Genomic DNA, 17,194 nt, shown 5'->3' on the forward strand with positions numbered 1-17,194 from the left:
CCATTTAGAAGATTTTGCTAAACTTGCTGCTGATCATTATGATTGCTTCATAGGTTTAACCCCTTAAGGACCACAGCACTTTTCCATTTTCTGTCCGTTTGGGACCAAGGCTATTTTTACATTTCTGCAGTGTTTGTGTTTAGCTGTAATTTTCCTCTTACTCATTTACTGTACCCACACATATTATATACCGTTTTTCTCGTCATTAAATGGACTTTCTAAAGATACCATTATTTTCATCATATCTTATAATTTACTATAAAAAAATTATAAAATATTAGGAAAAAATGGAAAAAAACACACTTTTTCTAACTTTGAACCCCAAAATCTGTTACACATCTATAACTACCAAAAAACACCCATGCTAAATAGTTTCTAAATTTTGTCCTGAGTTTAGAAATACCCAATGTTAACATGTTCTTTGTTTTTTTTTGCAAGTTATAGGGAAATAAATACAAGTAGCACTTTGCTATTTCCAAACCACTTTTTTTCAAAATTAGCGCTAGTTACATTGGGACACTGATATCTTTCAGGAATACCTGAATATCCCTTGACATGTATATATTTTTTTTTAGAAGACATCCCAAAGTATTGATCTAGGCCCATTTTAGTATATTTCATGCAACCATCTCACTACCAAATGCGATCAAATAAAAAAAATTGTTCACTTTTTCACAAATTGTTTCACAAACTTTAGGTTTCTCACTGAAATTATTTACAAACAACTTGTGCAATTATGGCATAAATGGTTGTAAATGCTTCTCTGGGATCCCCTTTGTCAGAAATAGCAGACATATATGGCTTTGGCATTGCTTTTTGGTATTTAGAAGGCCGCTAAATGCCACTGCGCACCACACGTGTATTATGCCCAGCATTGAAGGGGTTAATTAGGGAGCTTGTAGGGTTAATTTTAGCTTTAGTATAATGTAGTAGACAACCCAAAGTATTGATCAAGGTCCATTTTGGTATATTTCATGCCACCATTTCACCGCCAAATGCGAACAAATAAAAAAAAGCGTTACATTTTTCACAATTTTAGGTTTCTCACTGAAATTATTTACAAACAGCTTGTGCAATTATGGCATAAATTGTTGTAAAAGCTTCTCTGGGATCCCCTTTGTTCAGAAATAGCAGACTTATATGGCTTTGGCTTTGCTTTTTGGTAATTAGAAGGCTGCTAAATGCCACTGCGCACCACACGTGTATAATGCCCAGCATTGAAGGGGTTAATTAGGGAGCTTGTAGGGAGCTTGTAGTAATTGTAATTTTAGCTTTAGTGTAGGTATCAACCTCCCACATGACACATCACACCCCCTGATCCCTCCCAAACAGCTCTCTTCCCTCCCCCACCCCACAATTGTCCCCGCCATCTTAAGTACTGGCAGTAAGTCTGCCAGTACTAAAATAAGAGTTTTTTGGGGATTTAAAAAAAATAAATAATAATAATTCTGCTCTGTAGGATCCCCCCTTAGCCCCCAACCTCCCTGATCCCCCACAAACAGCTCTCTAACCCCCCTCTCTGCCTTATTATGCGCCATATTGGGTACTGGCAGCTGTCTGCCAGTACCCAGTTTGAAATCAAATGTTTTTTTATCAAATGTTTTATTTTATTATTTTAAAACTACTATTTTCTGTAGTGTAGCTGCCCCCCCTCAACCCCCAACCTCCCACCCTCCCAGATCCTTAAAATGTATAATGTTCCCACCCTCTCTCCCACCAAGTACCACCTTACTTGTTCCATAGTGTAGGGTTCCCACTCCCGCACCCGCGCGCGCGCACACGGCTAAAAAATGTTATAGCAGGATGCCTCAATATCGAGGCATCACTGCTATAACATGAAAGCAGTTGGAAGTGATCAGGATCGCTTCCACTGCTTTCAAAGACCAACGACGTACGGGGTACGTCCTTGGTCATTAACTGCATTTTTTTGCAGGACGTACCCCATACGTCGTTGGTCGTTAAGGGGTTAAAGTCCATAAATAATTTTTTTTTAAAATCCTTAAAGTGATATAAAACCTAAAATCTTACTTTCATGATTCCAAACGAGCGTGCAATTTTAAACAACTTTCTAATTTACTTTTATTGTCAAATTTTCTTTGTTCTCTTAGTATCATTTATTGAAAAACAGGGACGTAGGCTCAGGAGCGTGCATGAGTCTGGAGCGCTATATGGCAGCTGTTTTGCAAATTGTTATCAATTTGCAAGATCACTAGATGGGAGCCACATAATGCTCAGACACCTACCTAGGTATCTCTTCAACAAAGAATACAATGGGAACAAAGCAAATTTGATAATAGAAGTAATTGGAAACTTTTAAAAAATTGTATACTCTCTCTGAATCACAAAATATTTTTTTTTGCAAGGGGTTCATATCCCTTTAAAGTGACAGTGTACTCAATTATATCATGCATATGAAAGAGCAGTATTCATTCAATTCTACAGAAAGTACTTTTTTTCCTAAAAAAAAAATGAACTAAAATCTGTGTTTGTTTCGCTTGATATCCTTTGTTGAAAAGCATATCTAAATAGGCTCAGTAGCTGCTTATTGGTGGCTGCACATAGATGCCTCGTGTGATTGGCTCACCAATGTGCATTGCAAGTTTTCAACAAATGATATCTGAAAAATTAAGCAAATTAAATAATAGAAGTAAATGGGAATGTTGTTTAAAATTGTATTCTCTACCTGAATCATGAAAGAAACAATTTGGGTTTAGTGTCCCTTTAAACTAATACTGCAATATTGTTTTTGTGCTCCCTACTAATCCTCACTGGCTCTTAAAGACAACTGCCTCTACTTTAATGTGAAGAGGGACACACCTCTACATGTATGACAAGGAAAATGCTTTATCTAGGACAGGAACATGAGTATTTTTTTTAAAAAAAAAGGAAAAAATGCATTTTAAAATGTCCTCTTTTAAATGAAGCAATGAAAAAAAAGTTGAGTACAATGTCCCTTTAAGCCTGTATCAATGCCGTGAGAGGACAGGTCCCTTTAAATATGTCACAGTGATTAGTTCACGTTGGTACAGAATTAGAAATAATTATTTTCTGTTCCTAGAGAGCATCTTTTTCTGTTAAATAAATGAATAACTACAAAAACTCAAATTAAAAAGTTTAAACATACAGGTTTATTATAAATATATTAATATAAAAACAATTATTAATAAGGAAAACACATATGTTAGTTGATATTTAACTAGCAGCGTTTTTTGGGTACATTGTTCTTAGTTATATCCAAGTATGGGATACCAATACGAAGAGACTTCAAAGGCCAGTATCGAACTTGCGGATGACACTCTGGAATCTCATACTGCGCATCGAAATAGGAGAAGAGCGTGTTACTGTATACTACGGTGACACAAATCATGATGTGCCTGAAAAAAATAATGAACATTGCAAAATAAGAAGTAGGTCAGGCTCAATTTTCCATAACTCTTCTTTTTGTGTATCAATACATTCTATAAAACAAGTTTGTGATATGAAATGGATATAATACTGCAAAAAGAAAATGCTCTAATATGTTAAACATGTTTTTATCGCACTGTTGCTTGTATATAAATAGGTTTAACTCCTGAAAATGGATTAAACACATAGTTACAGTCAGCTCGAAATCAGCAATGCACTACTGGTAGCTAGCTGAACACACATGGCAAGCCAATGATAAGAGGCACATGTGTGTAGCCACCAATCAACAGATAGGCCCCAGTAGTGCATTGTAACTGCTGCTGATGATATGGACATATACTTTCAACAAAGGATACCAAGAGAACAAAATAAATTTGCTAACAAAAATGAATTTAAAAAGTGTATGTTCTTTGTGAACAACAACATTCCAATTAAGAAATTGTGCAATTAAAATAGATTTGTACCCAACCCAGTCATGAGTTAGTAGTTAAGCTCCATTATAATCAATGGAACCATATCTGTCTTGTAACCATTCACTTCTCAGTGTATATAACAAGTCTTACTGTGCATCACAAAATTACATCAAAACGTTACAGGACAAACATATTAAAAGGAAAAATCCCACAAACCAAAAACAAATCCCTCTACAAAAAAAATAATGTGACAACCTACTTTAGCATAATGAAAAAAGCATACAAATATTTAATATAATTTGATGTATAAAATATAAAGTATTGGGCACCTCAAGCAACCATAGAACACACAAAAATGATACCTTTGGAAAGATAGGCAAAGTGATACTCAATACATTTATAACAAGATTTTACCTTTATAAAGAGGGCCATCTTGGCAACCTCACAAGCGTCTATGAATCTAGGCTTTTAGTTTCTTTCTATTTCTGTCATATATCAGGATGCCATGTTTTTTTTGTGATCTCACCAGATGCTGTGCAGATAACAGAAGTTAATTCTTTTCCAGAAGCCACAGAATAAGCGATCACTGAGCCAGCAGGTAATGGCCACAAACCACAAGGAGAATGACAAGAGGGCCAAATGATGTATGTCCTTATTCTCACACCTAAACAAGGACAGAGATACACATTGCATCTTTGGCATCAGATACTGAACTCTTGGAAGTAGTAAGATATGTGTCCTTGGGCCAGATGATCTAAAGCTCTCCACACCGGTGACAACTACATTAACCAGACAACTACATTAACATTGAATGGTTATAAATACCCCCCAAAGATTTTACTTGACTTCTCTCCATGTTGGCGAGTTTTTGATCATCAGGCCTCTTAAGTCAGTATAAACGGAAGGGATGAGAGGCATATGTAATGACATGTTTGTATTAGGAGATAATGAGATGCACATATTCTATTGTACATGTATTAGGTGTAGGGGAGAGATAAGCGTCCTAATCGGAATGTTAGGAGGATATATGCACACAAACACACACACATATATACACAAACACACACACATATATACACAAACACACACATACAAACATATAAACACACATATATATGCACGTACACATCTATAAACACACACATATATACACAAGCACACACATATGATTATGTACACACATATACTGTATATATATATATATATATATATATATACAGTATATATACACACACAAAAACACAGAAACACACACACATATTTGCACATACATACACATATACACAAACATACACAGACACACACACATATATACAGAAACACACACACATATACACAAACATGCACACACACACACACACATATATATATATATATACAGTATATATATACACAAACACACACATACAAACATATAAACACACATTTATACGCACACACACATCTATAAACACACACATATATACACAAGCACACACATATGTACACACATATACTGTGTATATATATATATATATATATATATATATATACACAAAAACACAGAAACACACACACATATATGCACATACACACAAACACACACAGACACACACACACACATATATATATACACAAACACACACACAAATAAACACACATATTTAGATACACACAAATACAAACATACATATATACAGGGAGTGCAGAATTATTAGGCAAGTTGTATTTTTGAGGATTAATTTTATTATTGAACAACAACCATGTTCTCAATGAACCCAAAAAACTCATTAATATCAAAGCTGAATAGTTTTGGAAGTAGTTTTTAGTTTGTTTTTAGTTATAGCTATTTTAGGGGGATATCTGTGTGTGCAGGTGACTATTACTGTGCATAATTATTAGGCAACTTAACAAAAAACAAATATATACCCATTTCAATTATTTATTTTTACCAGTGAAACCAATATAACATCTCAACATTCACAAATATACATTTCTGACATTCAAAAACAAAACAAAAACAAATCAGTGACCAATATAGCCACCTTTCTTTGCAAGGACACTCAAAAGCCTGCCATCCATGGATTCTGTCAGTGTTTTGATTTGTTCACCATCAATATTGCGTGCAGCAGCAACCACAGCCTCCCAGACACTGTTCAGAGAGGTGTACTGTTTTCCCTCCTTGTAAATCTCACATTTGATGATGGACCACAGGCTCTCAATGGGGTTCAGATCAGGTGAATAAGGAGGCCATGTCATTAGATTTTCTTCTTTTATACCCCTTCTTGCCAGCCACGCTGTGGAGTACTTGGACGCGTGTGATGGAGCATTGTCCTGCATGAAAATCATGTTTTTCTTGAAGGATGCAGACTTCTTCCTGTACCACTGCTTGAAGAAGGTGTCTTCCAGAAACTGGCAGTAGGACTGGGAGTTGAGCTTGACTCCATCCTCAACCCGAAAAGGCCCCACAAGCTCATCTTTGATGATACCAGCCCAAACCAGTACTCCACCTCCACCTTGTTGGCGTCTGAGTCGGACTGGAGCTCTCTGCCCTTTACCAATCCAGCCACGGGCCCATCCATCTGGCCCATCAAGACTCACTCTCATTTCATCAGTCCATAAAACCTTAGAAATATCAGTCTTGAGATATTTCTTGGCCCAGTCTTGATGTTTCAGCTTGTGTGTCTTGTTCAGTGGTGGTCGTCTTTCAGCCTTTCTTACCTTGGCCATGTCTCTGAGTATTGCACACCTTGTGCTTTTGGGCACTACAATGATGTTGCAGCTCTGAAATATGGCCAAACTGGTGGCAAGTGGCATCTTGGCAGCTGCACGCTTGACTTTTCTCAGTTCATGGGCAGTTATTTTGCGCCTTGGTTTTTCCACACGCTTCTTGCGACCCTGTTGACTATTTTGAATGAAACGCTTGATTGTTCGATGATCACGCTTCAGAAGCTTTGCAATTTTAAGAGTGCTGCATCCCTCTGCAAGATATCTCACTATTTTTGACTTTTCTGAGCCTGTCAAGTCCTTCTTTTGACCCATTTTGCCAAAGGAAAGGAAGTTGCCTAATAATTATGCACACCTGATATAGGGTGTTGATGTCATTAGACCACACCCCTTCTCATTACAGAGATGCACATCACCTAATATGCTTAATTGGTAGTAGGCTTTCGAGCCTATACAGCTTGGAGTAAGACAACATGCATAAAGAGGATGATGTGGTCAAAATACTCATTTGCCTAATAATTCTGCACTCCCTGTATATACACACACATACACCTAAACACACACATATATACACACACATACACGTACATTTGTAAAGCAAGGGTAAGGAAAACATGTGTGTTATGAATCGAAACATGTGCCTTACTTTCTAATCTCCTTCACCACTATGTACAATATATGGAAGCTGATACAGTTTAGTGCGTAAGCATTGATTGTAGGCATCACAAATGACATCCCCGTGCAGATTGCAGCCACAAAAAAGATGGCTGCTCCAAACTGATTCCTGGAAAGTGGAGGACAGGGAAAATTGATAATATATTTAGAAATCATTGAGTATCGTAATTGCAACCACTTGTGGACAAATCAGAGAATATTTAATAATTGAGCCACTTTCTTAAAATACTACATAATTCAGAATAAGTCTAAATCAGTGGTTTGCAAGCTTTTATAGACTTAGAACACAGGTGACATACTGTTTAAATTCATATGACACCCTTTATTTATAATGTGTTTCACTAAAATTCTTTCAAGATCAAAGGCTTTTGTTTCATGATCTTAGCACTTTTTTCTGTGACATTTTCAGCTAAGGTTTGGCTTATCAAACCTAAAACCCAGCGGTAAACCTTGTCTGCTCCTCGTTTCCTCATCTCACATCTTTCCCTACAATATACCATATGCCTGTGCCTATGTTAAATAATTCAATAACAAAATAAGACTTTTTTTCCCCCACTCTCACGCTCCCGGATACAACTTACAAGTTTTGACTGAATTTTTCCATTTTAGCCCTATACTGTATATATGTTTTATCTTGTTTTTCCATAAAGAGGGTCGTTATATGTAACATACGGCTATTTTTAAAGTAATGCCTATTTAGAGGTGATATTTCTAAGTTCATGTATTACTTTTATCGGCCTATACTCCTAACGTATTACTTTGTAATATTTTGTTTCTATTTGAATTATATAAACCAGTATCATTTGCTATTATGTTGATATGTCTAGGTATTGCATATAAAATCTAATTTGGTCTGTTTTGTGTGACATTTTGATAATCTTGTACTTCTATGTTCTTTGTTTTTTAAATGTAATATCAATTGTTACTATGCTGATATACCTAGATAGTGTATATAGGATCTAACATGGCCTGTACTATGTAGCTTTATGACAAATTCTGTACTTGTATTTTCGCTTTTGCTCATGTTATGAGAAATGTTATGGTAATATTAATACAGATACGATTATGAAAAAAATAAAAAGTATAAATAGCAAACAAAATAAGACTTCATCATTTACAAACTTATGAATAAAAAATAACACTTTAACACTTATAACCACAAAATATTTGACATTTTATAGGATCATACTACTGTGAAGACTATAAAGGGTTTTGTATTTAGCAAAAGTAAATAAATTGATAACCCCCGAAAATGTCTGATTGACGATCCACTCACAAATGGTTAAAAAGGTAGATGAATAAGGAATTACAGATAGACCATTGATAGAGAGAGATAGTTAGCAATTACCGAGTCCCAGACTGACAAGCCTTCATGCAAGAATATGATTAAGAAACGACTGTTTGAAGAGCCTTCCAACTGAATAGATGATTACAGACCCTCTGCTTGCCAACCCTTCAGACAGAAATACAGAATGTCAACAGGTCATTGTTGTCAAGAACCACAAATCACCAGGCTGGCAGTGCATGGAGGTCTTACCTGTCCTTTATGAAGACTGGAAAGTATGGCCGGGGGAACCAAACAGAATAGCCAATAGCAATAACCCACAGGATGGAAAGCTCATCAAGCAGCTGGCCAAAGTAACTGAGGGTCATATGGTAGTATGTAGAGAAGAGACCTACAGGAAACAAAGATGTTATCAACCGCTTTATATTGACACCCACAAACCAATTGGATGTTTTTAGAAGTTTAAATCTATTATGCCATATAAAGTATTTATATCTTCTAAGGGTGGTTGAGTTGAGTATAATATAAGATATCTACTGAAGAACAACTGAAAATTGTTCAAGATGCCAGATTTATTTTGCTCAGTTTGTTATATAATGAAAAAAGATTATGATATATATGGAAACATAGCTACTGTAGAGTTGTGAACATGTAATCATTTTGTTATGAATAGTACTATAGATTGAAGATTGCTATTGTATCATAAACCACAATCTCTTATGTTCATTGTTTTTAGAATTGTTATTTTTTTTCCAATTTCAGAATGGCCACTATATGCTATGGGGACCCTTGTCCCCCCTACATTCCTGAAGTGTTAGTATAATTCGGTTTCAATATCACTGATGAATATATTTGAAAAGGGGCATTTAATAAATTAAAAGATCTTTCTCATCCACTCCTATTCCAATGCTAATTTTTGTGAAAACTATTAATTTGACCACTTTTCTTACCAACAACAATGAACATGAGCCAGACAAGATGTACGACCAATGAGCGACTACGGGCATACGGGTGCAGCAGGTACATCATTAGTGGGCCAACCAAAAAGAAGACTACATTACTGACCTGTTGAATGGGATAGAATGTTAGATATGTACATAAATTATAATACAGAGCTTACAGGTTCATAGTCACAATATACAATGTAGGAACAAATTTCAAAACAACATGTGCAGTATACATTTACTTGTGATTATGATTAGCCTAGTCCAATATCTTTAAGGAAAAGCTATGAGGAGCCTGTATCTCAAGACCAAGTCAAATGGTTTAAATATGCAAGTCCATAACTTCTAAGACGTCATACTTAATCAGAATTCATACTAAATTTAGAAAAAGAAAATGTGTATTCCAAATCCGAACACCCAAAATTCTAGATACCTGCACTCTGTTTAAAAGAATATATCAAAGGACACTGTAGTAGCTCTAACACAAAATATTTTTTATTACTTAAACCATATATAAAAACAGATAAACACTGTCCCCAAAACCCCCCACTAAAGGAAATCTAGCCGGCACAATATTAATGTGCACTAAATAAAATTCTTCATAAAGGTCAAGTACAGTCTGGTAGATCAACAGGCTCCAGTGACCATACAAGCAAGTCACACAGTCCTTGATATACAGTGTTATCCTATAGCCAGCAAAGGCAAAGTGCAGTTTGAGCAAGGGAGCAAAAGAGGAAAACCAAGTGACCACACACTCACTCAGGGAGACTGCTGTCAGGGATTTCCCTAACTCTGCCAACCCCACTTTGCTATATTGTCTCTTCTTTAAATAGATTTTCATAGCTTTTACATAGACAGTGTGGAAAATTTTAGGATAGATGGAGGCTTCAACAGGTTAAACTCATAAGCAATATATTTTAACACATTATAGCATTTTCCTTATTATTATTATTTTTCACTTTTATGTCTCTTCAAATTCTATAAATTGAAGAATGATCAGCTACACACCACAATGAGGTATCTTATTCCACTTCATAGTAATAAAATATTAAAGTCTGAATTAGTAGTCTATGTATATGCTACACAGTTCTAGATACCTGGACATTATTATTTTATGAGCACTATTATGTTGCAGTCATCTCAAAGAAAGAAAATTAGCAACTGATCTTATTTACACATCAATAAACAAAAGCATTTGTGGCAGTAGAAACAGTATAAGCAATATTACAGTGGTTAGCAGTATCTGAGATAACGATTTGCTCACAAGCATTTTTTTATCATTTCTTTCTTATCCTCCACGACTGCAGTAGACTTATAGAAGCCCCTCCCATGTAAACAGAATACCAGATAATCCCAACCCCTATGGCTATAAAGTGGCAAATATAGGTTGTGTACCACTACAATTAGTAAAGGGATATTGTACACTAGATTTTTCTTTGTGTAAGTGTTTTGTAGATGATCCATTTATACAGCCCATCTTGGAGTGTTTTTGTAACAATGTATAGTTTTGCTTATTTTTAAATAACATTGTGCTGATTTTCAGACGCTTAACCAAGCACCAAAGTTTATACATCAGCAATGCTAATCTGGGAGCTTCTAAGTAAGTTATTAAAAGGTTTTATACTGGATTTTTAGATCAGTATCGGTGTATATTCTTCTTTATAGTACTGTCTATTACATGCAGTTAAATTAAAATTGTTGTATACTGTTCCTTTAAACATGTGGGAAGCCTGTAAATGAGAGATAATTACCAAATGCCTCTTTCCTAAGAGGTCACAAACTTTATTAGAGTGGATTACAAAGGAAACAGGTGTGATATGATGTGACTGTAAAAAACACAGATGTTCATGGGTACTATAGCTGTTCTCGTTCTCTCTCGCTCTCTTTCTCTCTCACTCTTTCTCTCACTCTTTCTCTTTCTGTCTCTGTTGATTTATCAATGCATTTATTTGTTTGGAGTTTTAATATTTGTTAAATTAATTTTAAAATTACACAAGATATGAAGTTGTTAATCAAGATATGAATTTTTTTAATTGTACACGTCATCGATTAACATCAATCATTATGTACAAAAATCACATTAAACAATAATAACACTGTAAAAAATTGATTAATATTGATTATATATTACACCTCCTGATACCATAAATACTTTTTCATAATCTAGATACAGGATGAAAATTGCACCTTCTCATAACCTCAACCCTCTAATGAATTTGACTGACTTAGAAAATAAAGCAAACAATACTGTAACCAAAGCTTGCATAAAGTGTATTGCCAGGGAACTTCTGATGAATTGGTAAAAGTAATTAATGTATTTAATTTTTTTAAAGTTTAGCTAAAATTTGCATTTATAATGAGATGCAGTAGATTATTTTATTCATGTTTTACATGTTTTTTTTTTTTTTTAAAAATGAGTAAAAAACTGCTCTAGGGGAAAATGAGTAAAAACATACTTCTCAAAAATGTAAAGTGTGTATTTAGGAAGTCATTAGTTGTTTTCACTTTAGTTATATTTTCTTACAAAGGAAACTGAATGTCAAAATTGAGGAGCAATAATGAATAACCAAAACTATGTACAAAGGCGGAAAATGAGAGGCACCTTGCGTCCTTCTGGTAGCCCAAAGTTAGTATTCACGTTGCCTAAAGCCAAACTGTAAACTAGTTACAGAGACTAAGCTGGCTATAGGTGAGGTTTTCTTCACAATAGGTAAATCATAATTTTACACAAACATTGTGAGCGTCCTCACTGTGACACCATAGCAACACTATAGAAACACTTTTACAAAGACAAAGCTGTATACTAAACAAACATTACAGAAACAGCTGAAATACACACTTCAATAAAACATTTTTGCGTAGAATTTAATTCTGAATTCTCCCTATTATGTTGTCAAGTCTCGGTTCAGTGTGCTGCAAGGGCAGGTTTAGGATTCATCACTGTGAGTGTGGAGAGTCAGAGTGGTCATATGTTAATACATATCAGTATGAATATTTAAACTGTAGTTTAAAAATTCTACTAATAAATGTTTGTCCCTTTGTGGGACCTGAATTTGCATATCTGAATGATAATTAAAGGGACAGTCTACACCAGAATTGTTATTGTTTAAAAAGATAGATAATCCCTTTATTACCCATTCCCTAGTTTTGTATAACCAACACAGTTATATAAATACACCTTTTACCTCTGTGATTAACTTGTATGTAAGCCTCTGCAAACTGCCCCCTTATTTCAGTTCTTTTGACAGACATCCATTTTAACCAATCAGAGCTGGCTCACTGGAACTCCACGTGCGTGAGCACATTGTTATCTATATGACACACATGAACTAACACTCTCTAGTGGTGAAAAACTGTCAAAATGCCCTGAGAGAAGAGGCGTCCTTCAAGGGCTTAGAAATTAGCATATGAACCTCCTAGGTTTAGCTTTCAACTAAGAATACCAAGGGAACAAAGCAAAATTGGTGATAAAAGTAAATTGGAAAATTGTTTAAAATTACATTCTCTATTTGAATCATGAAAGTTTATTTTGGACTAGACTGTCCCTTTAAACTTCCCCATTAATGCTTACCCCTTCAATCAACTGGTAACCTGAAGTACAACAAATACAAAGCCTTACTAGCCAATCCACTGCTGAATAGCAGAGCCCTCCAGAAGTCAGTGATAGACTGTTAAATGGACATAAAAGCCCATTTTTTTTCTTTTAGGATTCAGATAGAGCATGTGATGTTAACTTTCCAATCTACTTCTATTATCTAATTTGTTTTGTTCTCTTGGTATCATTTTTTGATGCACAGTAAGACTTGTTATATGCACAGCGAAGTGAATAGTTACAAGATAGATGTGGTTACATTGTTTATAATGAAGCTTAACCCCTTAACGACCGAGGACGTGCAGGGTACGTCCTCAGAAAAAAGGCAGTTAATGCCTGAGAACGTACCCTGCACGTCCTCGGTGTGGAAAGCAGCTGGAAGCGATCCTGCTCGCTTCCAGCTGCTTTCCGGTTATTGCAGTGATGCCTCGATATGGAGGCATCCTGCAATAACCTTAAATGGCCATCCGGTGCAGAGAGAGCCACTCTGTGGCCCTCTCTGCACCGGACATCGGTGGCCGGTAACGTTGGTGGGTGGGAGCTGACTTGGGAGGCGGGTGGGCGGCCATCGATGGGCCGGGTAATGTAGAGGGGGGCGGGATCGGGGGCGGGGGCGATGGGGGCGCGCACAGGCGCGCGTGCACGTCGGGCGGCGGGCGGGCGCGTGCACGGGGCGGGAGCGGGTGGGAACCGCTACACTACAGAAAAGACTGTTGTAAAAGTTTGTGTAAATCTTTTTATTTTCTAAACAAACCCAGTCAAAGGTATCTAGGAGGGGGTTGGGGTTTGTTCTTTGGTGGGTAGGGGAGCTACGCTACAGAAAATGGGGGATAATAATAATAATAAATAATAAAGCAACTATTTTTTTTTATAAACTGGGTACTGGCAGACAGCTGCCAGTACCCAAGATGGCGGCCATTAAGGCAGAGGGGGAGGGTTAGACAGCTGTTTGGTGGGGGATCAGCCAGGTTGGGGGCTAAGGGGGGCTCCTACACAGCAGCATATGTAAATATGCTTAAAAAAACCCCCAAAAAGCATAAATATATATTTTATTTTAGTACTGGCAGAGTTGCTGCCAGTACTTAAGATGGCGGGGACAATTGTGGGGTGGGGGAGGGAAGGGAGCTGTTTGGGAGGGATCAGGGGGTCTGATGTGTCAGGTGGGAGGCTGATCTCTACACTAAAGCTAAAATTAACCCTGCAAGCTCCCTACAAACTTCCTAATTAACCCCTTCACTGCTAGCTATAATACACGTGTGATGCGCAGCGGCATTTAGCGGCCTTCTAAGTACCAAAAAGCAACGCCAAAGCCATATATGTCTGCTATTTCTGAACAAAGGGGATCCCAGAGAAGCATTTACAACAATTTGTGCCATAATTGCACAAGCTGTTTGTAAATGATTTCAGTGAGAAACCTAAAATTGTGAAAAATTTAACTTTTTTTTTAATTTGATCGCAATTGGCGGTGAAATGGTGGCATGAAATATACCAAAATGGGCCTAGATCATTACTTGGGGTTGTCTACTACACTACACTAAAGCTAAAATTACCCCAAAAAGCTCCCTACATGCTCCCTAATTAACCCCTTTACTGCTGGGCATAATACCCGTGTGGTGCACAGTGGCATTTAGCATCCTTCTAATTACCAAAAAGCAACACCAAAGCCATATATGTCTGCTATTTCTGAACAAAGGGGATCCTAAAGAAAAATTTACAATCATTTATGCCATAATTGCACAAGCTGATTGTAAATAATTTCAGTGAGAAACCAAAAGTTTGTGAAAAAATTTGTGAAAAAGTGAACGATTTTTTGTATTTGATCGCATTTGGCGGTGAAATGGTGGCATGAAATATACCAAAATTGGCCTAGATCAATACTTTGGGATGTTTACTAAAAAAAAATATATACATGTCAATGGATATTCAGGGATTCCTGAAAGATATTAGTGTTCTAAAGTAACTAGCGCTAATATTGAAAAAAAATGGTTTGGAAATAGCAAAGTGCTACTTGTATTTATGGCCCTATAACTTACAAAAAAAGCAAAGAACATGTAAACATTGGGTATTTCTAAACTCAGGACAAAATTTAGAAACTATTTAGCATGGGTGTTTTTTGGTGATTGTAGATGTATAACAGATTTTGGGGGTCAAAGTTAGAAAAAGTGTGTTTTTTTCCATTTTTTTCTCATATTTTATAATTTTTTTTAAAGTAAATTATAAGATATGATGAAAATAATGGTATCTTTAGAAAGTCCATTTAATGACGAGAAAAACGGTATATAATATATGTGGGTACAGTAAATGAGTAAGAGGAAAATTACAGCTAAACACAAACACCGCAAAAATGTAAAAATAGCCTTGGTCCCAAACGGACAGAAAATGGAAAAGTGCTGTGGTCATTAAGGGGTTAAAGCAACATGAAACCCATATTTTTTTCTTTCATGATCCAGAGGGAGCATGCAATTTTAAACAACTTTCTAATTTACTTCTATAATTTAATTAGTTCCGTTCCCTTGGTAGCCTAGGTAGACTCAGGCGCTGCTGATTGGTGACTGCAAATATATGTCTCAAGCTATTGGCTCAACCAATGAATTCGGCTAGATCCTAGTAGTGCATTGCTGCTCCTTTAACAAAGAATACAAAAAGAATGAAGCAAATTAGATAAAAGAAGTAAATTAGAAAATTATTTAAAATTGTATTCTCTGGGGAGGCGGGCTTAGCCGGTCAGGAAGATGGCTGCGTTAATTGATAGCTCCCATGCCCTAGTACCCCAAACCAAGCCGACTTCATAGGCAAATGCACTTTCAAACACCCATACAAGAGCTACTCAACACCCGGTAAGCACACACCAGCTGAGGGGAGAGAAAAGGTATAATAAGTGGAAGCGGCAGAGAGAAACCCCAGCAAAAGGCGGCAGCAGACGTTGGAGCACCGGACATCAAAGAAAAGTAGCCACATCCACATAAAAACAGACCGGGCACATAATAGAAATAAAAAGCAGACACCTACCACTAAATAAGTGGCGGACCCAGCGAAGATAACGGTTAGATAGCAGAGCCAAGATTGAGGAGCGGTGGCGCAGCACCATGCGGTCACGCGACAGTAGGAGAGACACTAAGCTGCAGAGCGGAGTTAATACATTAATACATTTTTTTATAGTAGCGGTGACGTTGCGGGCGGGAGATTAGGGGTTAATAATTGTAGGTAGGTGGTGGCGATGTTAGGGAGGGCAGATTAGGGGTTAATACAATTTATTATAGTGTTTGCGAGGCGGGAGTGCAGCGGTTTAGGGGTTAATACATTTATTATAGTTGCGCCGAGATCCGGTCGGCAGATTAGGGGGTTAATAATTGTAGTTAGGTAGCGGCGACGTTGGGGGGCAGATTAGGGGTTAATAAATATAATATAGGTGTCGGCGGTGTTAGGGGCAGCAGATTAGGGGTTCATAGCTATAATGTAGGTTGCGGCGGTGTCCGGAGCGGCAGATTAGGGGTTAATAGTATAATGCAGGTGTCAGCGATAGCGGGGGCGGCAGATTAGGGGTTAATAAGTGTAAGGTTAGGGGTGTTTAGACTCGGGGTTCATGTTAGGGTGTTAGGTGCAGACTTAGGAAGTGTTTCCCCATAGGAAACAATGGGGCTGCGTTAGGAGCTGAACGCTGCTTTTTTGCAGGTGTTAGGTTTTTTTTCAGACAGCTCAGCCCCATTGTTTCCTATGGGGATATCGTGCACAAGCACGTTTTTCCAGCTTACCGCTACCGTAGGCAACGGTGGTATTGAGGGTTGAAGTGGAGCTAAATTATGCTCAACGTTCCCTTTTCTGAGCTGAACGCAGCCACTCAGGCAACTCTAAATACCAGCGTTGTCTTAAGGGTGCGCTGGAAAAAAAAGCAGCGTTAGCTACGCGGGTCTTTACCGACAAAACTCTAAATCTAGCCGATAGTTTCTAGCAAATCAACCAAGAGTACTTTTAGGTTGTAAAATTTTACTAGTCAGTACTCCCCCAAATTGAGCTCCCAGCTTTCCCTCCTTCTATGTTTTGTTTTTTCCTTCTTACATAGGTGAAGGAATTTTAGAAATAGAGGCCTAGATTTAGAGTTTTGTCGGTAAGGACCCGCGTAGCTAACGCCGGCTTTTTTCTGGCCGCACCATAAAAATAACTCTGGTATTGAGAG

General features: G+C 37.0%; 1 protein-coding gene across 1 annotated transcript in view; it reads right to left on the minus strand.

Annotated features, from left to right (window-relative positions):
• Positions 1-3,196: 3,196 nt before the first annotated feature.
• Positions 3,197-17,194, minus strand: part of ACER1 (alkaline ceramidase 1) — a 29,020-nt gene continuing 15,022 nt past the window's right edge. Inside the window, exons 2-6 of the mRNA XM_053700096.1 lie at positions 9,435-9,549; positions 8,737-8,875; positions 7,171-7,308; positions 4,345-4,482; positions 3,197-3,374 (exon numbers count right to left, since the gene is read on the minus strand). Of these exons, the coding sequence (XP_053556071.1) occupies positions 3,197-3,374; positions 4,345-4,482; positions 7,171-7,308; positions 8,737-8,875; positions 9,435-9,549 (708 nt within the window). The remainder of the gene's footprint in view (positions 3,375-4,344; positions 4,483-7,170; positions 7,309-8,736; positions 8,876-9,434; positions 9,550-17,194) is intronic.

The sequence above is a fragment of the Bombina bombina genome, chromosome 2, assembly GCF_027579735.1.
Source record: "Bombina bombina isolate aBomBom1 chromosome 2, aBomBom1.pri, whole genome shotgun sequence".
NCBI lineage: Eukaryota > Metazoa > Chordata > Amphibia > Anura > Bombinatoridae > Bombina > Bombina bombina.